The sequence below is a fragment of the Erinaceus europaeus genome, chromosome 5, assembly GCF_950295315.1.
Source record: "Erinaceus europaeus chromosome 5, mEriEur2.1, whole genome shotgun sequence".
Lineage (NCBI taxonomy): Eukaryota > Metazoa > Chordata > Mammalia > Eulipotyphla > Erinaceidae > Erinaceus > Erinaceus europaeus.
The window spans coordinates 128,071,183-128,095,008 of NC_080166.1; the positions used below are offsets into that span (position 1 = coordinate 128,071,183).

Here is a 23,826-nt window from a genome sequence, read left to right on the forward strand (position 1 = left end):
TGGCAAAAGACAAAAATAAAACAAAAGGTTTGTTCTCTTGTTTGAAGGACTTACTGATATTTTTGTTGTCACTGTACTGGGGCGGGGCTAATGGTTAATGCACAGCTGTTGGCACGTGGGTACAATTAATTCCTCCTCTCCCCGTGACAGGCATCCGCAAGACCCTCACCCCCAACTTGGGTCCTTTTCCACCACCATGAGCCAGGACCCAAGACCCCTACTGCCCTCTCCTTTCTCGTCCTTGCCCAGAGCCCTTTGCTCTGGTGCAGCACACCCCATTCAGTCCCAGTTTCATTCTGTGTTTCCCTTTTCTGTATCTGCTTCTTCAGTTCCACCTCCGAGTGAGATCAACCCAGAGGCATCCTTCTCATTTCGGCTGGCCTCAGCACAAGGCCTCCGAGCTCCCACCAAGAAGATGCTGAGGAGAGGGTTTTGTCATTTAAGAGCTGAATAGTATTCCATTGTGTAGATCACCACTGCTTCCTTGGTCACCACTCATCTGCCACTGATGGGTTATGAACAATGGGAGGGGGAGGGCTGGGGGAAAAGGAAGAAGGAAGGAAGGAAGGAAAGAAGGAAGGGGAGAGGGAGGGAGGGAAAGAAAGGGGGGAGCAGCAGCGAAGGTTCAAGATGCTCGATCAACCCCTCATTGATGGCTGTCTCTCCTGAAGCAAGCCTTGACTTTTTTCCTTTAATGTTTTTATTTTTTACTTATCATTTATTGAATAGAGACAGAAACTGAGGGGAGAGAGGGAGAGACACCCGCGTCCCAACTTCACCGCCCCAGCCCCCCACCCCCGCATAGGTGGGTACCCTTAAAAGAGTCTTGAACCCAGGTTCTTGTGCATAGAAACATTTGCGCTTAACCAGGCATTAAGCAGTGCTGCAGGTGTCTTTTCCTCTCTAGCTCCCCTTCCTCTCACAATCTTAACAAATAAAATAGAAAAAAATTTAAGTTAAAAAGAGAAACCTATAAGCCCATTCTCTATATGACTTCCTGTATATTAAACAGAAAAAAACTGAAAATAAAGCAGGATGAAGACATTAAAGGTTCTTTCAAAAAAAAGAATCTTAGAACCTGTGCTTTATTTCTTAAATAACAGGAAAACTCATAAAAGAAGATAAACATCCATGATGGTTTTGCATTAATAGAAACCATGACCCATTCCCACAAGTTTATTCAAATACCGCGAGGGCTGGAGAGATAAGGTTCCTTGGCTGGCCGGAGGAGAACCCTCCAGAAAGCATCATGGAGCAGAGTGGCCTCTGTAATTCACAACTTGGGACATATATACTTTGTAGCGAGCAGAACTCCAGTTCTGGTTAGTCGGCCCTAATCTTATACTCTGGAAACCAGAAGGCCTTTAGGACTAAGAAACTCCAGACTCTCAAGTTGTAACAGTCATGTTTTTGTAGCATTTCTCCCCACTCTCAAGTTGTAACAGTCATGTTTTTGTAGCATTTCTCCCCACCCCAAAACCTTGAGCACTAGGAGTTTTAAATAAACCTCTGGCTCTGCAGATACAAGATGGATGAGAAATGACTGGCCCCCCTGGGCTGGGGGGGTGCAGTGAGGACATGGGAGACAGAGGAGGACTAGCGGTAGTTTCTGTTTCCTGCACTGATTGTCACCAACTCGGAGTCAGAGCCTGAACGAGAGCCCAGGAGGGTGGGCTGGGTGCAGTCCGGTCCTTTTCCTGCAGGTAGGGCTGCAGGCAGACCAGGCTGAATCACTGGGAGAAAGCACCCAAGACAGTGGCAGTGTCTCCAAAGGAGACAGTGTGAGGCTAGGGGCTCAATAACAAGCTCAAGAGAAATGGCTCCCAACAAGCACAGTGCCCTCCAGGAGTCCTCTCGCTCACATCCAGCACCCTGGCCTGAACCCAACACCTGCAAACCATGGACAGCCAAAACAGCCAGCACCTGAGAAGCCTCAGCCCGAGAAGCCTGGGCCCCAGGCAGAGTGGAGCTGGGAGAGGGGCCTGGCCCCAGCTGCGATCTACAGGGACAACCTAGGATGCCCTACCATGACCTATTTCTTCTGGAAGGTCACTTGGCTCTGTGTGAAACACTATCAAAAATGTTCCCAGATCTGGGCTTCCCACCAAAATGGCCTGGAAGCCTCCCAGTTTAATGTTTTCTTCCCCTCTCTCTCTCTCTTTCATCTTCTGACAAGCCTTTCCCTACACCAAACACACACACATCCCCCCTCTCTCTCTCATGCAAAACATTCTTCTGTTTATTTGTTCATTCATTTCTTCTTTTTCATTCACCCCATACTGCTCAGCTCTGGCTGTTTGTGACAGCAGTAACTGAACCTGGGACCTCTAGCAGGCAAGTCCTGTGTAGAAAAGCATAAACATGAAGCAGTTGAATGGACACTTAGAAAAATAAGGCAGGGGGGCCAGGCAGTGGCACACTGGGCTAAGCACACATAGTACAAAGCACAAGGAACCCAGTTCGAGCCCCCATCTCCCCACCTGCAGGGGGGTTGCTTCACAAGTGGTGAATGAAGCAGGTCTACAGGTGTCTTTCCCTCCCCCTCTCTATCTTCCCTTCCTCTCTCAATTTCTCTCTGTCCTGTCCAAAAAAAAAATTGAAAAATGGTCTCCAGGAGCAGTAGATTCGTAGTGCAGACACTGAGCCCCAGCAATAACCCTGGTGGCAAAAAAAAAAAAAAAAAGGCAGGGAGACAGCATAATGGTTCTGCAAGACACTTTCATGCCTGAGGCTCTGAGGTCCCAGGTTCAATCCTCAACACTGCCATAAGTCACAGCTGAGCAGGGGTCTAGTCTCTCCCTCTCTCTCTCTCTCTGGCTCCCTTTCATTAAAATACATATTTTAAATAAATAAATAAAACAGGGCCTGAGTGGTGGTGGCACACCTGAGAAAGTGCATGTTACCATGCACAGGGATGCAGGTTCAAGCCCCCCGTCCCCACCTGCAAGGGGGAAGCTTCCCAAGAAGTGGAGCAGTGCTGCAGGGGGTGTGTCCTCTCTTACCTCTCTCCCTGTCCAAACAAGAGAGCAGAGGAGGACTGGTTCAGCCTGTTAGAGCTCCAACTTGCATGCCTGAGGCTCCCAGGTCCCAGGTTCAATTCCTGCCACTACCACATGTCAGAGCTGAGCAGTATTCAGGTCTCTCTCACACACCCTTATTCTCATAATAAATAAACCTAAAAATTAAAAACAAAAAGCACTTAGGTAACTAACAGTAACCTAAGAAAACGTTTCTGTGTTTTCAGTCCTCTAGCTTAGAGCAGTAGAACAGGGAAGAGCAATGAAGGACTTTTTAAAGATCTTTTAATCACCACTAGGGTTACTGCAGGGGCTCAGTGACAGCACAATGAATCCACTGCTCTCTGTGGCCATTTTTTCCTTTTTGTCCTTTTCTGTTTTGTTTGACAGGACAGAGGGAAATTGAGAGGGGAGAGGCAGATAAGAGAGGGAGAAAAAGAGACACCTGCAGACAGACCTGCCTCATCACCCTCACTCCCCCCAGCAGGTGGGGAGTCAGGGCTTGAACCCGAGTCCTTGCACTTGGTGACGTGTGCACTCTGGCAGGTGGTCCACCACGGAGCTGGGGGGGGGGGTGTTGGCACACAGCCCCTCCAGCAGGAGGGGCCCCATCCCATTCACCTGCTCTCTGTCATCTGAACCCCTCAAGGAGCTGTGGGACCTGAGATCTCACAAACAGGCTCTGAGGCACAGATGGAAGTCAACTGAGGGGGATGAGGGGAGACCTGAACCCAGGACCTCTGCCAGCAGCAAGGCACTGAGAGAAGCCCCTGGCAACAGGTCCCAAGCAGCCAGTTGCTGACACAGAGGTAGGGTCCATCTCAGCAGGCAGAGAGGCGGCAGGGGAGAGAGGGGAAAGGACACCACCTGCCCTGCCTGACCACACTGGAGACAGACAGGACGGGGTTTCCAGGGCTCAGCCCACGAGGGCCTGCCACACCCCTCGGGCAGGTCACTCAGCTGTGGCAGCCACCGGGTGTCACAGTGGCTCTTTTAGGAAAATGTGCCACTCAGGCAAACACGGCAAACACCAGCAGAGCAGTCACCTAGGCGGGCGTGTTGGGGGGTGTAGGGGGGACAGGGTTGTGACAGGAAAAACCTTTCCCACACGAGCTGGAGTGCAGAGGAGGGGAAAGCATGACGGGGGAGGAAGGCAATGTCGGTTTTTGTTTGGCTTTCTTTGCCACCAGGGTTGCATGGTTCCACTGTTCAACTCTAAATACTCAGGAAGGTTCCCCCTTGCAGGTGGGGGGGTGGGGGCTTGAGCCCGGGTCCTCAGGCCCAGTGATGTGTGCACTCTACCAGGTATGCCACCATCCAGCCCCTGGTGGAAATTCTGTGACTGAAATTTATAAGCATCCAATACTTTTTCAATAACTGCATAAATTTTATTCTATTTTTCATTATTTTTTAAATATTTATTTATTTATTCCCTTTTGTTGCCCTTGTTTTTTTTATTGTTGTAGTTATTATTGTTATTGATGTCATCGTTGTTGGATAGGACAGAGAAATGGAGAGAGGAGAAATGGAGAGAAAGACAGATACCTGCAGACCTGCTTCACCGCCTGTGAAGCGACTCCCCTGCAGGTGGGGAGCCGGAGACTCGAACTGGGATCCTTATGCTGGTCCTTGCGCTTTGTGCCACCTGCGCTTAACCTGCTGCGTTACAGCCCAACTCCCTTATTCTATTTTTAATTTTTACTTACTTTATTTTAATGAGAGAGAGAGTGCGCATGCACATGAGCGAGCAATACCATAGCACCGCTCAGCTCTGGCCTGTGGTGGTGCTGAGGATTGAACCTGAGCCCTCAGAGCCTCAGGCATAAAATATATATATATATTCACAATGTTCCAGCAACTCGGACTTGCTTTTCTTTTTTTTTTTTTAAAGATTCTATTTATTTATTGAGAAAGATAGGGGGAGAGAGAAAGAACCAAGCATCGCTCTGGCACATGTGCTGCCGGGGATCGAACTCAGGACCGCATGCTTGAGAGTCCAAAGCTTTACCACTGCGCCACCTCCCGGACCACCTTGCTTTTCTTTTCAACCTGAACTAAACTGAGAAAGGGCCAGGCGATGGTGCTCCCAGTTGCGTGCGAGCACCCACGTTACCAAACACAAGGACCCAGGTTCAAGCCCCTGATCCCCACCTGCCGGGGTGGAGGTGGGGGGGCTTCACTGGCAGTGTAGCAGGTCTGCAGGTGTTTCCCTCCCCCTCTGCTCTCAATTTCTCTGTCTCTATAAAAATAACAGTAATAATTTTACAAAATAAACTGAGAGAAATAAACGCCTAATGGAAGACATGAAGTTCTTGCAGCCACACACCAACCTGCACAGAGCTGCTTTCATTCCTGGAGTCCCCCCTCGCTGACATGGAAGGGGAGGGGAGAAAGGGCCTGGTGACCTTCATGACACATTCACCACGACGACGACGTCTCAGGGACCTGGAATGTGGTTCAGCAGGAGTCAGCATGTCTCATGTGGCTGAGGCCCTGGGTTCCAGCCCCGGCAACAACAAGAAAACCATCACCTTCGCCTAGCCCTGAGCATTCCGGAATCGGTGCTGACGGACGAAACAGAGCTCTCCCCCATCTCCAGTCCAGCAAAGCCGAGACAGACAGCAGTCAAGACGGACAGCAGTCACCTGTTCCGTTGACTAGAGTGAAGAGCCCGGCAGCACCAGGCCTGGGGAGGGTGTCTGGTCTTGAAGGCAAGACAGCTGTGGTTTGAACTCACAAACCTACCTACCCCCTGGGAGTCCGGCGGTAGCACAGCCGGCTAAGCGCACGGTGGCGTTAAGGATCTCGGTTCAAGCCCCGGCTCCCCACCCGCAGGGGAGTCGCTTCACAGGTGGTGAAGCAGGTCTGCAGGTGTCTTCCCCTCCTCTCTCCATTTCTCTGTCCTATCCAACAATGACGACAACAATAACTACAAGAAGAAAACAAGGGTAACAAAAGGGAATAAATAAATAAATACTAAAAAAAAAAACACAAAAAAACCCTACCTACCTACCCCCTAACACTGCCTCCCTGCTCAGTCCAACTCGTCTCAGGCGGCTTTCCCATCTAGAAAATGGCACACAGCTTTGGGTAGGCCCAGCCAGCAGCCAAGAGGTACCCTCCAAAGTGGTATTGTTAGCAAAATGCCACCTGGGCCAGGACTGCTCACAAGCCCGGGGCGGGAGGCAGGTGTGACCAGTCAGGCTGGCACCGGCTGGCACCGGTAGGGTTAGCGCTTGGCTCAGGTGTCCATCCCAAAGCAGAGTGACAGGTAGGTGTGGCTTTACATCTAATCCCCAGCAAGCCCGGAGCAGAGTCTGCCCGGCGGGCGGGCGGCAGCAGCTGCTAACTTGAAGCGCAAAATAAGCCTGCCTGTTGTTTCCCTTCTCTCTCTCTCTTTTTTTTTTTTTTTTGAGGAGGGAGGAATGTTCTTGCACTAAAACCAGTCATCCTCCTTCTGGCTGCAAGGACAGTGCCAGAAGTCACCTTCCAACCAGAACCACCCCAAATAAACAAAATACAGTGATTTAAAAAATGTATCATCCGATTTCAGGGTGAGGAGACCAAATAAAAACAGCTCCCTTGTAATCGAGCTAGAAAATGAACTCTAACCCGGGGGGAGGCGAAGTTCTTGGGAGGAAACTGACCTTCTCTTCCCAAGATTTAAGACTCCTGGGGTTGGGGAGACAGCAGAATGGTGACGCAAAAAGACTTTCACGCCTAAGGGTCCAAAGGTTTTTGCCAGAGCTCTGGTAAAAAATAAAGTAAAATAAAAAATAAAAAATAAATTCCTGGCTCCCCTGCTTCCAGAGGAGAAAAAAGGACAACGTAATTCCACTCAATGTGCAGGACCGATAGACAGCACCTGAGCTTACTGCCGCCTCTTCCATTTCCATCCCAACAAGGCCCGAATCACGGCCCCCAGCACAGCCCAGAGCAGTCACACAACCAGATGAACACAGGAGTCTGGCTTCTCAGGATAAAAGAGAAACGCGACCTGCTCCACTGGTCAGAAATAATGTTTCACCCGGTTCTCCACCTCTCCCCCACCCCCAGCCTTCCTGTCTCTAAATGCAGAGAAGCAACAGCAAGGCAGGAGCTCCAGGAAATGCCAGGAACCCACATCTGATTCCCAGCGAGCCCGCGGCAACAGCAGCTTCAGAGACACGCAAGTTGTACCAACGTGGGGCCTTTCGAGCAGGGGCGGGCTTCTCTCAGAACACGCCTCCATTTTAATGTCAACAGCTATCCCTTAATCAGTTTCTATAAGTCAAATAATTTTTAAAAAGCTAAATTTCTCATAACTTTAGGGTTTTTTTTTCTTCCTTTGAGATTTTTCAAACCTGAATGAGAAAAATCTAGCTTTCTTCCGAGGGTTTAAAAATAAAAAGATTCCAATCCCTTAGGGAGCCAGTTCCCAGCACCCTACTTCCCAGTTCTCCAAAGCCAGAAAACAGTAAAAATAATAAGTAATAATAATAATAATAATAATAATCAGTCCGGGCATGTCTGCAAAGTAGCCAATCCAGTTGGATTCTTGCATTTTTTTTTTTTCTAAATGCTCTTACGTTCGCTCTATATGGGGAGAAGAGACCTTTCAGACCAGAACTCCTTCTGTCCCAACCATTTACCAAATGGGCAAGGACTGGTGGTTTCATTTTGCGGAGGCAGGAAAGAAGCGGGGGGAAGACGCCGAGAAGCCTAGTCCCCCAGGGCGAGAAACTTTGACACAGTTCAATCCGTACATTTCCAATTCCCAACTCCACTTCCCCCCACCCGCCCCCGTCCCCTTAACAAAGTCTACGCCCTGAGGTCGCGGGGCGTCCGAGGAGCGGGGTCTCCAGCGGGTCCAACCCGGTGTGGCCCGGGGTCCCCCGGGGGTGACCAGAGCTGAGCAGCCGGTGCGCGCCGGCCGGCGGGGCCCCCAGCAGCCGCGCACCGAGGGGGGCGGCCCTGCATCCCGGCGGGTCTCCCCGGGCCCCGGGGCACGTCGGGGTGCACCTGGGGGGTCCCCTTTGGTGCGTGAACTTCCGCGCCCGCCGCTGGAGGGGGGACCCCGGGGAGGGCGTGCGCCCCTCGCCCGCCCGCCCGCCCGTCCGCACTCCGGGGCCTCCAAGGGCGTCTGCGCACCCGGCCGCCCGGAGGCCTCTCGGGGGGCGGCTCGGAGGCCCGCAACCCCCCGGCCCCCGCCCTAGCTCGGGGCGCCCCCGCTCGGACCCCGGAAGGGCTCGGGGCCGCGTTTCCGCCCAGCCTACCTGCATGCCCGGCAGGCCCGGCTGCACCGGGGAGTGCGCCATGGCGGCGGCCGGGCCCAGCGCTGCCCTCGGCCGCGGGCGCTCAGAGGCGCGCGGGCCGCGTCCCCATGCGCGGCGGGCGGCGGGCGGCGGGCGGCGGGCACGGGCGCGGGCGCGGGCGCGGGGCCTGCAGGGAGCGGCGGGGCCTGCACCGAGGGGCGCGCGCCAGTGGGCCGCCCAGCCCGCGAGCCAGCAGCAGCGCCCGGCCCAGCGCCCCGCCCCGCCCCGCGCCCCGCGCCCGCCCCCGCGGCCCGGCCGGGGACCCCGCCCCGCGCGCGCTTCCGGGAGCCGCCGCAGCCGCCCGGCCTAGGCCGCGCTCCGGAGCCCGAGCGGCGGTGCACAGTCTGCGAGCCGGGCCAGCCCTCTCCAGCTGGCCTGCGGGGGCAGGTGGGCTGCAGCCTGGGCCCGGTTCTGCACTCCCAGGGCGGGGCTTCTGGGGTGCAGGGGGGTTGCATTGTGCAGCCAAGCCCCCCCCCCCCCCGGGCGGTGCGCGGGTCGGGATGGGGGGGGTGGAGGGGGACAACCAGAGGAGCCAGAAGGGCTCACCCCGGGAGGTTTGGCTGCAAAATACACGCCCTGCACCCTGCAGTGCCAGGGGCCCTGAGCCCTACTGCTCTGCGCTCAGGATGGAGGTGGGCACTGTCTCCCGGGACAGAGACAGGGACAGAGACCAGGCAGCGAAGGGACCCCAAGTTCAGACTCACCCCTGCACGCGTGCCAGGGCTAACCCCCTGGGGCCCTCCCTGCCTCCCCATCTCCTCCTCCTTCTAGTCACCTCTGCCAGCCACATGGGGAAACAGTCAGTCCTGTTTCCAGAGATTTCTGTTTACCATGGCAAAATGACAGGCGCTAAAAGGTCCTCTCGTATGCGCTCCTCCCCCTCTCGTCTGGACACCCCAAAATAAGCAACCTACCACTCCCTAAGAGTTAGGCCATCAGAGAAAACTTTTTTAAGTTTCATGGGAAGACAGATGGACCTTGGTGCTCTGATGCTGGGTTGGGGCTCCCTCCCCACCCCCACAGACCCCTCCAGCATATCCTCAAATATCTTCAGGGACCCTGCTTCCATTGGCTGTGACGTCCTGCTACTCCAAATTCAGGGCTAAAGAAAGTGGCCACTGCAAAGCCAAGGCCAGCGGGAGGCCTGGTACCTGGAAGCTTATTGTTTGATGGAGATTCTGTGCATCTGTTAAAATTGAGTGCATTGAAGAGATGACGAGCCAGACGGAGCCAGACGGTGGAGAGCAGGTGTCTTAAAAGAGCCTCCTGGAGGCGGGATGGGCTGCCCACGTTACCGTGTGCAAGGATCTGGGCCCTACCGCAGGGGGCAGCTTTCCAAGTGGTGAAGCAGTGCTGCAGATGTCTCTGTCCCTTCCTCGTCAATTTCTCTCTGTCTCTATCTAAGAAAGAAATAAATAAATAAATAAATAAATAAATAAATAAATAGTCCACTGGCTGGAAAAAGACTGGGCAGCAGAGCACCCAGCTTGCTCCTGTGAGGCTCTGGGTTCTAGCCCAGAAACTGCATAAAATGGCACAGTGGGCTCTGGGATCTCTCCCCCTTCCTCAGTGCACTCACAGCCATACATGCTGAGAAGATAACGGAGAAATGCCAGAGCATGGATCCAAAAAGATTCAGTGTAACAATTGTTTGTAATTATGGGAACAGAGTGAAAGTCTTAACAGATTGCCAAGTTAAATGACAGTATATTCGCCCAGCGAGCACTACGTAGTCATTAGAAATTATGATGCATTTCAATATTTGATATCATGAGATATTTTTACTATATATTGTTGGGGAGAAGTCGGTATCAAACAAAGCTGACAGTCTCATCTCAAGCTACTTTGTGTCTTTAGGCATAAGTGATGTCTGTGAATGTATGTTTGTGTATGTCATGTTATGTGTGTATGTCGGGGCCAGAAGACAGCTTATTTGGTAGGGTGAGTGTATAGCCCAGCTGTGGTGGCTTTTCTTCTTTCTCTGTCTCTGTCTTTCTCTCTCTGAAATAACAAGAATGAAGAAGTCAGCTTGAGGAGCAGTGTAAGTGCCCATGTGCAAGGACCTAGCACTGCAAAATAAATAAAGAATAAAATACTAAAAATATGGATGGTAGTGAATAAACAGACAAGAACCTGCAAGTATATTCACCAAGATTTAACAGTAGTAATCCCTTGAGTTAAAAGTGATTTTTTAATGGGGGCCGGGCAATGACACACCGGGTTAAATGCACAATTTACCATGCGTAAGAACGCAGGTTCAACCCCCCACTCCCCACCTGCAGGGAAGAGACTTGACAAGCGCTAAAGCAAGTACTGCAGGTATCTATCTCTCTTCTTTTCTATCTCCCCATCTATTCTCAATTTCTCTCTGTCCTATCAAATAAAGGGGGGGGGGAATGGTTGTTAGGAGCAGTGGATTCATAATGCAGGCACTGAGCCCCAGCAATAATCATGGTTGCAAGATTTTTAAAAGTTATTTTTATTTTCGCGGGGTTGGGCAGTAGCGCAGCAGGTTAAGCGCACGTGTTGCGAAGCACAAGGACTGGTGTAAGGATCCTAGTTTGAGTCCCCAGCTCCCCACCTGCAGGTCTGCAGGTGTCTATCTTTCTCTTCCCCTCTCTGTCTTCCCCTCCTCTCTCCATTTCTCTCTGTCCTATCCAACAATGACGACATCAATAATAACTACAACAACAACAACAAAAAGAAACCACACAAAAAAGTTATTTTTATTTTCAATCACTAGTCAACAGTGACCATTATGCTAAGAACTCTCAACACAACAAAAACACAGTCACAAGATAAGGAAAGAGAATCAGGTGATGGACAGAAATATCTGAGCAATGATCTGAGATGGTTACACAAGAGCTCGAGAAAGCACTTGCATGGGGCTGATCACACACACACACACACACACACACACACACACACACAGCCACTGTGGTGTTAGATCATAAGAATCCTGGTCTAGAAAGCTGTGGGGATCCACTGTTAGGCACATAGGTTCTGGTGAGGAATGAGGAGGATGGCCACCATGACTCTACTCATGAGCTGGCCTGTTTCCCGGAACCCTCTTTATCTCCACACCATGACTGAACTGCTTCCTCTGTGGTCCATTTTTAAAAATATCTTCTTTATTTTAATCCAGACTCCCAGAGCGGGAGAAATGTTAGGGGACTATGACCAGAGGGCTCTGAACCCCAATTCCATCAGGACCTGGAGAGAGTAGAGAAGAAAGGAAGGACATTCAGAAGTAGTAATAGGTGTAGAAGTGACTTAGAAAGGAAGAGAAGGTGGGGGCCGGGTGGTGGTGCGCCAGGCTAAGCGCACGTAATAGACAGCACAAGGACCCACACAAGGATCCAAGTTCGAGTCCCCAGCTCCCCACCTGCTCGAGGGTCGGTTCACAAATGGTGAAGCAGGTCTACAGGTGTCTTGTCTCTCTACTTCCCCTCCTCTCTCAATTTCTCTGTCCTATCCAATAAAATTGAAAATGGCCTCCAGGAGCAGTGGATTTGCAGTACAGGCACCCAGTCCCAGAAATAACCCTGGAGGCAAAATAAAAAAGGAAGAGAAGACAGGCTCATAGAAAAAATGGGCAAATATCAGGGGCCAGGCAGTTATGTACATAGTACTAAGCACAATGCCCCTCTCGAGGATCCGGGTTCAAACCCCAGTCCCCACCTGTAGGGGGAGGCATGAACTGTGAGCATTGCTGCAGGCCTCTCTCTCTCTCTCAAGCCTTTCTCTCAATTGCTTTTCTTTTCTTTTCTTTCTTTTCTTTTCTTTTCTTTTCTTTTCTTTTCTTTTCTCCTCCAGGGTTATTGCTGGGACTGCCTGCACTAGGAATCCACTTCTTCTAGCGTTTGCCCTTCTTCCGTAGCCAGTCAACAGGTCAGGTTGAAAGCTGTCAGGAGCTGTTTGTTGCTGGCTTTGAAAGTGACTGGGATCTATGTGGATTCAGTGGGCTAGGAAGGATCGTCAGTTTCCCCAATGAATGGGGACTCACGGGATGCACCACGAGAAGGTCGATCCAATGCAACCCAGGAATCCACTGCTCCTGAAGACCATCTTTTTTTCCATTGTTGCTGTTGCTGTTATTGATGTCGTTGTTGCTGTTGCTGGATAAGACAGAGAGAAATCAAGAGAGGAAGGGGAGATAAAGAGAGGGAGAGAAAGACAGACACCTGCAGACCTGTTTCACTGCTTGTGAAGTGACTCCCCCCTCCCCTGCAGGTGGAGAGCCGGGGGCTCCAACCGGGATCCTTGCCCAGGTCCTTACACTTCACATTATGTGCACTTAACCCGGTCGCTACTGCCTGCCCCCCTCTCAATTTCTCTGTCTCTATTCAATAAATAAATAAATAAATAAAATAATTTTAAAAGTAGTCATAGTAGTAGATAAAATGAATTAAAAAGTAAAAAAATAAACGCAGAGTCCCAATTTGATTTATCCTCCCCTCCTCTTTCTCTGCTCTGAACCTGGAGTGACAGCAGATCCCACTTTGGGAGGAGGGGGGAGGAGGGGTTGGGGGGTCTCCATAGAGACTGGATGCTTCCTAGTCACCATGGAGACTCTCACTGAGTTGGAGAATCATTCTCATCCCCTGGCCCTCACATCCTTCCTGTCAGTTTAGGGAGGTGACTGGGGCAATGCTCTGGTTCCTGGTTCATGCTGGGGACCCTGGACCCCGGAGGCTGCCCCCACACCCCTCCTCTGTAGTGCCCCTCCACCAGCAGAGAGCCACTGAGAGTCCCCCACCAGTTGGCACTCAGATCAAGGCACAGCCAGAAAACAGAAAGCCAGCCATCGGATCTGCTCAGGGTGCAAACACCCCCTAATGCTGCTCTGGAAAGAACAGCTAGACAGAGAGCACATTCGCAATTTAAATATCTTGATTAAAGGGAGGGATTTGGAGGGAGACAGGAGAAGCTGGACCAGTGAGGAACAGCCCGGTGAAGAGAAAGGCGGGAGGCATAGGCGAGTCAAAGATGGCGGGGAGAGAAAGATCTGGAGCCAGGGAGAGGTGCGGTGCGGCCGCGTGCTGTACACAGGTGTGCACGTAACAGTTGTGCCAAGGCATGTGCGGGGCGGGACAGGTGAGCATTTTCTCGTTCATCTGGAGACTGAGAAGCCCAGGTGCAGGTGTTTGGGGGGCAAGATAAAACCGAGGGCCTCAGACACGCAAAGTCCATGTGCTGAGCACTACTGAGCAATAATACCCTGGCCCCCTGGGCCTTGTCTTCCTCCCTTCCTTCCTTCCTCCCTTCCTTCCTTTCTCTTTCTTTTTTTTTCCTTATTATTTTTTTAATACCCACCTGGCCCCACAACTCCCAGTGGATTTTTTTTTTTCCTCTTAATTTCAAGCAGGTGAAGGGCATGAGGTTTGAGCTCCTGCTCTCTACCTGTAGCAGGGGGGAATAGGGCTGCAGGTGTCTGTCTTTCTCTTTCCTTCTTTACTTCTTCCTCCCTTCTCGAGTTCTCTCTATCCTATCAAATAAAATAGGAAGAAAAAAAAAAAAGGAAAAAATGGCCACTGGAAGAGGTTGTTTTATAGTGCTGGCACTGAGCCCCAGCTGTAACTTTGGTGGCAATAAAATAATAATGGGGGGAGCCAGGTGGTGGCACACTGGGCTAAGCACAAGGACCAGCACAAGGATCTCCGTTCAAGCCCCCAGTTCCCCACCTGCTGGGGGGGGGTCACTTTGCAAGCAATAAAGCAGGTCTGCACATGTCTATCTTCCTCTCCCCCTTTCTGTCTTCCTCTCTCAATTTCTCTCTGTTCTATCCAACAACAGCAGCAACAACAATAACAGTAACAACAACAATAATGGAAAAAATGGCCTCTAGGAGCCGTTAATTCATAGTGCAGGCACCATGCCCCAGAAATAACACTGGAGGCAAAATAGTAATAGTAATAGTAATAATAATAGTAATAGAGTAATTTCAGATAGATACAGAGAAGGAGGGCAGACACCACCGCACCACTCCGCCATTCAAGGAGCTCCCCCAGACGCCGTGCCTGATGCCAGGACTAGGATCATGCATGGTAAGGCACACTGTCTACTGGGTCAGCTCTCTTCCACTCTGCTTTTTCTTTTTCTTTTCCTTTTTTTTTTTTTTTTTTTTTTTGCCTCCAGGGTTATTGCTGGGACTCAGTGCCTAGACCACAAATCCACTGCTCCTGGAGGCTGTTTTTTTCCCTTTTGTTGCCCTTGTTGCTTAAAGTTGTTGTGGTTATCATTATTTTTGTTACTGATGTCTTTGTTGTTGGATAGGACAGAGAGATGGAGAGAGGAGGGGAAGACAGAGAGGAGGAGAGAGCGATAGACACCTGCAGACCTGCTTCACCGCCTGTGAAGCGACCCCTCTGCAGGTGGGGAGCTGGGGGCTCAAACCGGGATCCTTCCCCCAGTCCTTGCGCTTCGTGCCACATGCGCTTAACCCGCTGCGCCACCGCCCAGCCCCCACCCTGCTTTTGCTCTTTTTTTTCTTTTTTCTTTTTTTTTTAATTTTAAAATTTTATTTATTTTCCCTTTTGTTACCCTTGTTTTTTAATCGTTGCTGTAGCTATTGTTGTTGTCATTGATGTTGTCGTTGTTAGATAGGACAGAGAGAAATAGAGAGAGGCAGGGAAGACAGAGAGGGTGAGAGAGACACACCTGCAGACCTGCTTCACTGCCTGTGAAGCTACTCTCCTGCAGGTGGGGAGTCAGGGGCTCGAACCGGGATCCTTATGCCGGTCCTTGCGCTTTGAGCCATGTGCGTTTAACCCGCTGCGCTACTGGCTAACCCCCCCACCCCCGCTTTTTCTAATTAGGCACTGGGAAATGAACTGAGAGCCTCTGTAGTCCAAATATTTTAGTCTTTGTACTTAGAGAGGAAGAAGAGACTAGGAAAAATAAAGGGCTGTGGAGACATAATGGTTCTGCAAAAGACTTTTCATGCTTGAGGTTCTGAGGTCGCAAGTTCAGTCCTCAGCTCTGCCATAAACCAGAGCTGAGTAGTGCTCGTCAGTCTCCTCTTTGTCTCTCTCATTAAGATGAAGAAAATTTTTCCAAAAAAAAGACGACAGAGAAAGAAACAGCACGGCGCCATCCCGCCACCTGGAGCTCCCCTGGTGTTCCTGTGTGCTGCCTCAGACCGAATTCAGGACCTCTTGCGAGCTGAGGCAGCACACTGCCCACTGAGCTATCTCCCAGCCCCTGGGTTGATTTTTCTAGGCCCTGTGTCTCCTCGGTGTCATGTCTCCCTGTGTCTTCACACGGTCTGCCTGCTGGGTGTGTAGGCAGGGATCTGTGCTCTACTGACAAGGGCCTCCTCTCGGGTCCACACTGAATTCCGTTCACAGGGGCTGCCTGTGTTGCCCTCAGCCCGACAAGCTGCAGGTTAAGGAGTCTACACGTGGAAGTGGGCTGAGGAGACCACACCCTTCCTCCGGCCAGTGGCTGGAGGAGGGAGCACCCCTGCCCCCTCCCAGGGCGCACAGACCCAGCAACACACTGCCTCTCGTGGAGCATAGAAACACGGTGCTTATCTCCCATCACTGGGCGGCTACGGGAAGAAGCAGGTGTCTGCAGGTGTCTGGGGCTTAGTGCCGGCACTATGAATCAATCCACTGCTCCTGGAGGCTATTTTTCCCTTTTTTTGTTGCCCTTGTTGTTTATCATTGTGGTTGTTATTATTGTTTTGTTGTCATTGTTGTAGGATAGGGAAGAGAGAAATGGAGACAGGAGGAGAAGACAGAGAGGGGGAAAGACAGATACCTACAGACCTGCTTCACTGCTTGTGGGGAGCCTCGGGCTGGAACCGGGATCCTTAGGCCGGTCCTTGTGCTTTGGGCCATGTGCACTTAACCCGCTGCGCCACCGCCTGACCCTCCTTCCTCTTTGCTTTTTAAGAGAGAGGAGGGAGGGAGAGACAGACAGCAGACTACCCTATGCTCCGTCATCCAGGGAGCGACTCTAATGCCATCAGCCACGAGATTCCCATGTGGTTCAGGGGGCTGGAACCCAGGGCTTTTAGGTGGTAAGGAATTACCTCCTGGCCTCTGGGAAAAATAATTCTACGGAAAACAAAAAGTCACTGAGAATGCATGACATTATCTACCAGGGAGGATTTCAGGGTATTTCACAGGGAGTCCTTCCCTGTAATAAGCACACAATTCAGCCCAGTGGTTCTGCTGGGAAAGGTCTGCCTGGGCCGGGGAAATAGCTGCAGACAAGGCAACAGACCGGCTCGCCTAAGGTTCCTGCTTCAACCTCTGGTGCTGCATGTGCTAGTGGTGCTCTGGCACCTCTCTCTCTCTCTTTCTCACTCTCTCTCTCTCTCTCTCTCCCGTAATAGAGTGTTGTTTTTGACGGGTTATGTTGTTTTCGCCGGGCTAGCTTCACTGGTGGGTAACAGATGACCAGGGACTCATGGTTGAGCTGTAGGCAGTATCTCTTTATTCATGCAGGACGCAGCACAATCTAAGACGAGCTAAGCTAAACTCAAGGTAAAGTAAAACTCACAATGCTGTCTTTATATATACTTGCCATGTAGGGTGGACACAGGATGTGACATAGAGAGGGTGGAGAGAAAAGTGACTGGTGAAAATCAGAGTGTGACAAAGAGGGGGCAGATTAGGCGAGAATCCTATCACTGAACCACAAATGCCCTGGAGGGAGGGTGGAACTTGTTAACAGTGGTTATGTAAATAGAATGAAGTGGTTATGTAAATAGAATAGTGTTAAGCAGGGGGGATTTAAACCAAATGAAACAGAAGGGGTCTCATGCATACCAACAATAGAGTAGGACTAGGCAGTGGCAGACCTGGCACAGCATGTGTGTGTTCTAATGTTTAAGGACCCAAGTTCAAGCTCCCAGACCCCACCTGTAGGGGGAAAGCTTCACAGTGGAGCAGTGCTGCAGGTGTCTCTCCCTTCCTCGATCTCTCTCTCTCTCTCTCTCTCTCACCACCAGGGTTATCACTGGGGCTCAATGCCAGCACCATGAATCCACTGCTCTGGGTGGCCATTTTTCCCCTTTCTAATTTATGCATTAGGACAGAGAGAGATTAAGAGAGGAGGGTGAGTTAGAGAGGGACAGAGACAGAGAGATGCCTGCAGACCTGCTTCACCTCTCATGAAGTGTCCCCTCTGAAGGCGAGGAGCAGGGGCTTGAACCAAGGTCCTTATACATGGTAATGTGTGAGCTTAACCAGGTACACCACCACCCAGCCCCTGACCTTTTGCTATCCTCCTTTCCCTCTTAATTGCTCTTGTCTCTACCCAGTAAATAAATAAAATATTTGACAAGTTAAAAGGGAGGAGGCACCAGGAGGTGGCTCACCTGGCAGTACACAAGCGTGACATTGTGTGAAGACCTGAGTTCAAGCCCCGGCCACCACATGGGGCTGGGGGGCTTCACGGCGACGGAGCAGCACTCTGGAGTCTCTTCTCTCTGTCTAAAGGAAAATATCGACGGCTAGGAGCGGTGCAGTCATGCAGGCCTGAGTCCCAGTCATAACTTGGCGGCAAACAAAAATGTGAGGCGGGTGGGGGTGGGGAGATGGTAGTGGCATACCCAGTTGCATGTGTGCACGGTCTGGCACCGTGGTCTCCTAGTCAAGATCTCAAGATGCCTGCCTCCATGGGTGGCCAACACTATATCGTTTCTTCTCCAAAACAGAAGATTCCGGGTGCATCTGGGTGACAAGTCTAGCAGATGGAGACTTGTCTCAAGTGGCCTCCCCCAGGGCTCTGTTCTGGCTCCTACGCTATTTAATATTTACATCAATGACCTCCCAGAAACTTCTTCAAGGAAGTTCATCTACGCCGATGACATCTGCTGTGCAACTCAGGCATCCAAGTTCGACATCCTTGAGGAAGCACTCATGAAACACATGTCTCTGATATCTGATTACTGTAAAAAATGGCGACTAATCCCTAGCACTGCAAAAACGGTATCATCTGTTTTCCATCTACACCATGCCTCAGCCTCGCGTGAGCTTAATGTGCAGCTGGACGATACGAGAATCTGGCATGAAGCCCAGCCAGTCTATCTTGGCGTTACTCTCGATCGCACCCTGTCATTTCACGAACATCTCATAAAAACTGCAGCAAAGGTGGGCGCGAGGAATAACATCATTGCAAGACTGGCCAGCTCCTCATGGGGCGCGAGCGCTGCCACACTACGATCATCATCTCTGGCATTATGCTATTCCACTGCAGAATACTGCGCCCCAGTATGGTTCCGTAGCCCCCATGTCCACTTGGTCGATTCCAAATTATATTCCTCCATGAGGATAATTTCTGGAACCATCCGTTCCACCCCGGTTCCATGGCTGCCAGTTCTTAGCAACATCGCCCCGCCAGATATTCGTCGGGATGCGGCATCATCTAAGTTCATTTCCCACGTCTACACTCGACCGGACCTGCCAATATATGCGGATATCTTCGCCCACCCTGTCCAACACTTGACGTCTCGTCACCCAATCTGGTCCCCTATGCCTACACTGAACTTCTCTGTTCCAGACTCTTGGAAACAGAGTTGGCAGTCAGCTGAGGTAAAGAACAAACACCTCATCACAGACCCCTGCAAGCGTCAACCCGGCTTTGACCTAGCACGTTATGATTGGGCCCTCCTCAATCACTATCGAACAGGCCATGGCCGGTGCGCCGCTATGTTCCATCGCTGGGGAGCCAGAGACGACCCGAACTGCCCCTGCGGCTACAGACAGACTATGACCCACATAGTCAATGACTGCCACCTCTCCAGATTCAAAGGAGGTCTCGAAACTTGACATCAGGCTCAACCTGACGCTGTTGACTGGCTACAGAAGAAGGGCAACCGCTAGAAGAAGAATCAGAGGGTTCGAGGACCAGGGTTCAAGTCTTTGCTCCCCACCTGCAGGGGGAGGCTTCAGGAGCAGTGAAGCAGATCTACAGATGTCTCTCTCTATTTCTCTATCTCCCCTCTCTGTCCTAATATAAATTTTATTTTAAAAAGGGGGCAGCATGGGCTGGGTGGTGGCAAACTCAGTTAAGTGCACATGTCACCATGTGCAAGGATCCATGTTTGACCTCTGCTCCCCACTTGTAGGAGGACACTTCATGAGTACTGAAACAGGTCTCTCTCCCTCTCTCTCTCCCCTTTCCTCTCAGTTTCTCTCTGTCCTGTCAAATAAAAATAAAGTAGAAAGGGGAGTCATATGGGGGAAAGAGTACAGTTTCTGGAAAAGGATGACAGAGGACCTAGTGGGGGTTGTATTGTGATATGGAAAACTGAGAAATGTTATGCATGTACGAACTATTGTATTCACTGTCAAATGTAAAACATTATTCCCCCAATAAAGGGAAAAAATATATTGAGAATGAAAACAAAAAAAAAGGGGGGGAGTCATGTATTCTCTCTCTCCCTCTGGGGCTTTGCCCTCCCAAGAGGAGGGGACCTCATTCATGCTGACCTCTGCCCCAGAGCAAGTCAAGTCCAAGGAGGACAAATAGCCCTAGGGCACGGATTGGGTCGTAATAGATTCTTTGTTCAGGTCATCAGTCTGTGGTGACCTGGTAAAAGTTGTTTCCTTGAAAGTGTTTAAGAGATTGTCCACTCATCCCACATCCCACAAGTGACTGAACTGGTATAGATCTACAAAAGAAATAAAGATAACCTTATACAAAAGTGGGCCAAAAAGACTAAAGAGACAGTTTTCTAAAGAAGAGACACACACGGCCCACAGACACATGAAGAAATGCTCCACTTCCCTTATGACCAGAGAAATGCAAATTAAGGCTCCACTGAGATCCCATCTCACCCCTGAGAGAATGGCTCCCATCAACAACCAAAATGACAGGTGTTGGAGCGGTTGTGGGGAAAAGGAATCTCTGCTCCAGTGCTGGTGGGAGTGCAAACTGGGGCAGCCCCCTTGGAAGACTGGATGTCTAGAGTCCTTAAACCTTATGACCCAGTAGTAGCAGACATTTCTTTAAAGGCAAAGAATATTTTGAAGGGACATAGGCATGCCTATGTGCATAACTGCATTATTCACAGGAAACAAAGAGTAGAAGCAGACTAAATGGCCATCAGCAGATGACTGGCTAAAGAAGTTGTGGGATACATACTCCATGGAGTACTACTCTGCAATCAAAAAAGATGATATTGTGTCCTTTGGGACAAGGCCCCCACCTTTGCTCAGACCAGCAGCTCTGCCAACACTGAGAGGCATCACAGACTCTCAAGTGCAGAGTTGGGGCGGGGCAGGCCCACGAGGCCTGGTGGTGACAACCCAGCCAGCTTCAGGTCAAGGGTCAAGGGTCACCCAACCCAGGAGCAACCCCTTGGGGAACATGGGGCTCCAGCGCTGCCTCTCAGGTTCACCCACCCCAGCACCCAATTCCTCTTCCACACCTTTTCTGCTTCTGCCTTTTGTTTTGTTTGAAATTGTGTGTGTGCAGTTTCACCACCACCCTGGTCGCCTTTTTCTTTATTCAGATACAGAGAAACAGGGAGGGCGAGACACCACAGGACTGGACCTTCCCCAGGTGCTGCTGGATTCCCATGTGGTAAAAACAGACCAAAGTCCTCAATGCGTCATCGTGATTACAGCTAAAAGCAGGTTCCAGGGAGTCAGGCGGTAGCTCAGCGGGTTAAACGCATGTGGCACAAAGCGCATGGACCGGAGTAAGGATTCCAGTTCGAGCCCCCGGCTCCCCACTTGCAGGGGAGTCGCTTCACAAGCAGTGAAGCAGGTCTGCAGGTATCTGTCTTTCTCTCCCACTTTTTGTCATCCCCTCCTCTCTCCATTTCTCTGTCCTACCCAACAACACATCAATAACAACAACAATAATAACTGCAACAATAAAACAAGGACAACAAAAGGGAATAAAAAATATTTTTTAAAAAGCAGGTTCCAACCATGTAACTGGTGAGAATACAAGGAGGCAGGTTTCTCTGCAGGAGACCACACCTCCCAGGAATATTACCTTCAGGAAGACAGGTTCCTACGGAAGAGTACTTGCCGGGAGTCCCAAGCTTCTTCTGTAGGTCAGGTTTGGAGTCTAGCTTTGTTCTTGTGTGTGTGTGTGTGTGTGTGTGTGTGTGGGGTGTGGGGACAGAGAAGGATCATGTAATAATAGATGCTGGTTTGTCAGAAACAGACCTGTTTGAAAATTAAATTTCTGGGAACTGGCTGGTGGTGCACCTCGTTGAGCACACGGCTTAGAATGCTTAAAGACCCAGCTTTAAGCCCTGCTCCTCATCTACAGGGAGGTGGCTTTACAAGTGGTGAAGCAGGGCTGCAGGTTTCTCTTTCTCTCTCCCTCTCTTTTTAAAGTATTATTTATTTTTTATTGCCACCAGGGTTATCACTGGGTTCAGTGGCTGCATGATGAACCTACCACTCCTGGCGGCCATTTTTTTCTTTTTCTTTCTTTTTTTTCTATTTCTTTATTTGATAGGACAGGGAAATTGAGAGGAGAGGGGGAGTTAGAGAGGGAGAAATAAAAAGCGACACCTGCAGTACTTGTTTCACCACTGGTGAAGCTTGAAGCTTTCCTCCTGCAGGTGGGGAACAGGGCCTCAAGCCTGGATCCTTGTGCATGGTGACCTGTGCACTAAGCCAGGTGTGCCACTGGCCCACCCTCTCCCTTTGCCCTCTCAATTTCTCTCTGCACTGTCAAATCAAATAAAGAAATATTGAAAACCAAAAAAGAGGGGGATGGGTGGTAGTGCAGTGGGTTAAGTGCACATGGCACAAGTGCAAGGACCAGTGCAAAGATTCTGGTTCAAGCCCCTGGCTCCCCACCTGCAGGGGGGTTGCTTCACAAGCAGAGAAGTAGGTCTGCAGGTGTCTGTCCTTCTCTCCCCCTCTGTCTTCCCCTCTTGATTTCTCTCTATCCTATCCTATCCAACAACAACAACAACAATAAAACAACAATGATAAACAACAAGGGCAACAAAAAGGAAAAATGACCTCCAGGAGCAGTGGATTCCTAGTGCAGGCACCGAGTCCCAGTGATAGCCCTAGAGGCAAAAAAGAAAAGAAAAAAAGAAAATGAATATTCTGGGCTGTCAAGGTAGCTCACCGGGCTAGTGTGCTGCTTTGCCATGTGTGAGACCCAAGTTCAGGCCCAGCCCCACCACACTGAAGGGAGCTTAAGCCCTGTGATGTCTCTCAGTCTTTGTTTGTCTCTATCTAAAAAATGTCACCTCTGAGTAGGGAAGCCCTGGTGATGACAATAAAATAAATAAAATTCTAGTGTCTACATAGTGCTTAAAATATGGGGGTGCTGACACAGACCCCTAGCATGAGGATAAGCTGGAATGGTTTTCCTTGAATAACATTGCAGAAACCTGAAAATACTCAATGTTTCTAGAATCTATTTTACTCCAAACTAGTATATGTAGGCGAAAACTGCAGCCACTTGGGAATACACGAATGCGATGAGCATCATATGCTGTTGGCCACAGAGAAGAAATCAAAACAGCAGATGTGTCCAATGATAAGTGTTTGGGGGGTGGGCAGGAGAAGAAAAAGAATTGATTCCCTTGTATGAGGTCCAAACTCTCTGTAGTGATTTAAAGTCACTGTGGAGATCACCTGGGACTGCAACAAGACAGGATCAGAACTACTTTGGGAACACCAAGTCATGGGTGAGAAAGACAGACCTACCTGCAGACCTGCTTCACCACTCATGGAATGTCCCCCTGCAGGTGGGGAGCAGGGGCTCAAACCCAGGTCTCTGGACTTGGTAATAGGGTTTTTTTTTTTCTTCCAGGGTTATCACTGGGGCTCAGTGCTGGAACTATGAATCCACTGCTCCTGGCAGCCATTTTCCCCATTTTATTGGATAGGACAGACAGAAAGTGAGAGAAAAGGAAGAGACAGAGAGGGACAGTGAAACATAGACACCTACAGAACAGCAACAGTCCAGAGCTAGGCCAGGGAAAACCCCCAGGCTGAAGACCTTTAACAAGTGCAAAAACTAGTCAGCTTCTAGTCATTCTGAATATCAAAAGACAAGGTTTCCTGCCTGATGATTGAGTAGGAGGCAGTCAAATAGGACAGAAACCTGCCCCTGACACCATGGTGGTTAGGGACACACTCCTTCACCCTGTTTTCCCAGAAACCCCCGTTTTCACTGAAAAGTAAATAATAGCCTGCCTAGCAGCTGGCAATGGGCTCTCTCTTTTGCTCCCTCTGTCTCACCTGGGAGGTAGCTGGCTCCTTTTCTACTGTCCACCCTTCTCTTCTCTCGGTGATATTTTATTTTATTCTATTTATTTTTATTGTCACCATGGTTAATGCTAGGGCTCGGTGCCTGCACCACGGATCTACTGCCCCTGGTGGCCATTTTTTTTTTCTTTAAGCTCATTTTACATCTGTAATCCTGGAACGTTTGATGTGAGGGCAACAGCTTCCAGGAGCTTCTTTCTTTCTTTTTTTAATATTTATTTATTTATTCCCTTTTGTTGCCCTTGTTGTTTTATTGTTGTAGTTCTTATTGTTATTCTTTTTTTTTTCCTCCAGGGTTAT

The 23,826-nt window shown here is 50.3% G+C and overlaps 1 protein-coding gene across 4 annotated transcripts in view; it reads right to left on the reverse strand.

Moving 5' to 3' along the window:
* The window catches only part of STK24 (serine/threonine kinase 24), a 42,782-nt gene extending 34,315 nt beyond the window's left edge, over positions 1 to 8,467 (reverse strand). For 2 of the 4 annotated variants that reach the window (XM_060191780.1, XM_060191781.1), the window contains exon 1: positions 7,201 to 7,263. In XM_060191780.1, coding sequence (XP_060047763.1) covers positions 7,201 to 7,248 — 48 coding nt within the window. In that variant the 5' untranslated portion in view covers positions 7,249 to 7,263. Of the gene's footprint in view, positions 1 to 7,200; positions 7,264 to 7,648; positions 7,863 to 8,272 lie in introns of those variants that run through there. The other 2 variants (XM_060191782.1, XM_060191784.1) reach the window with 2 other exon arrangements.
* Positions 8,468 to 23,826: the final 15,359 nt, after the last annotated feature.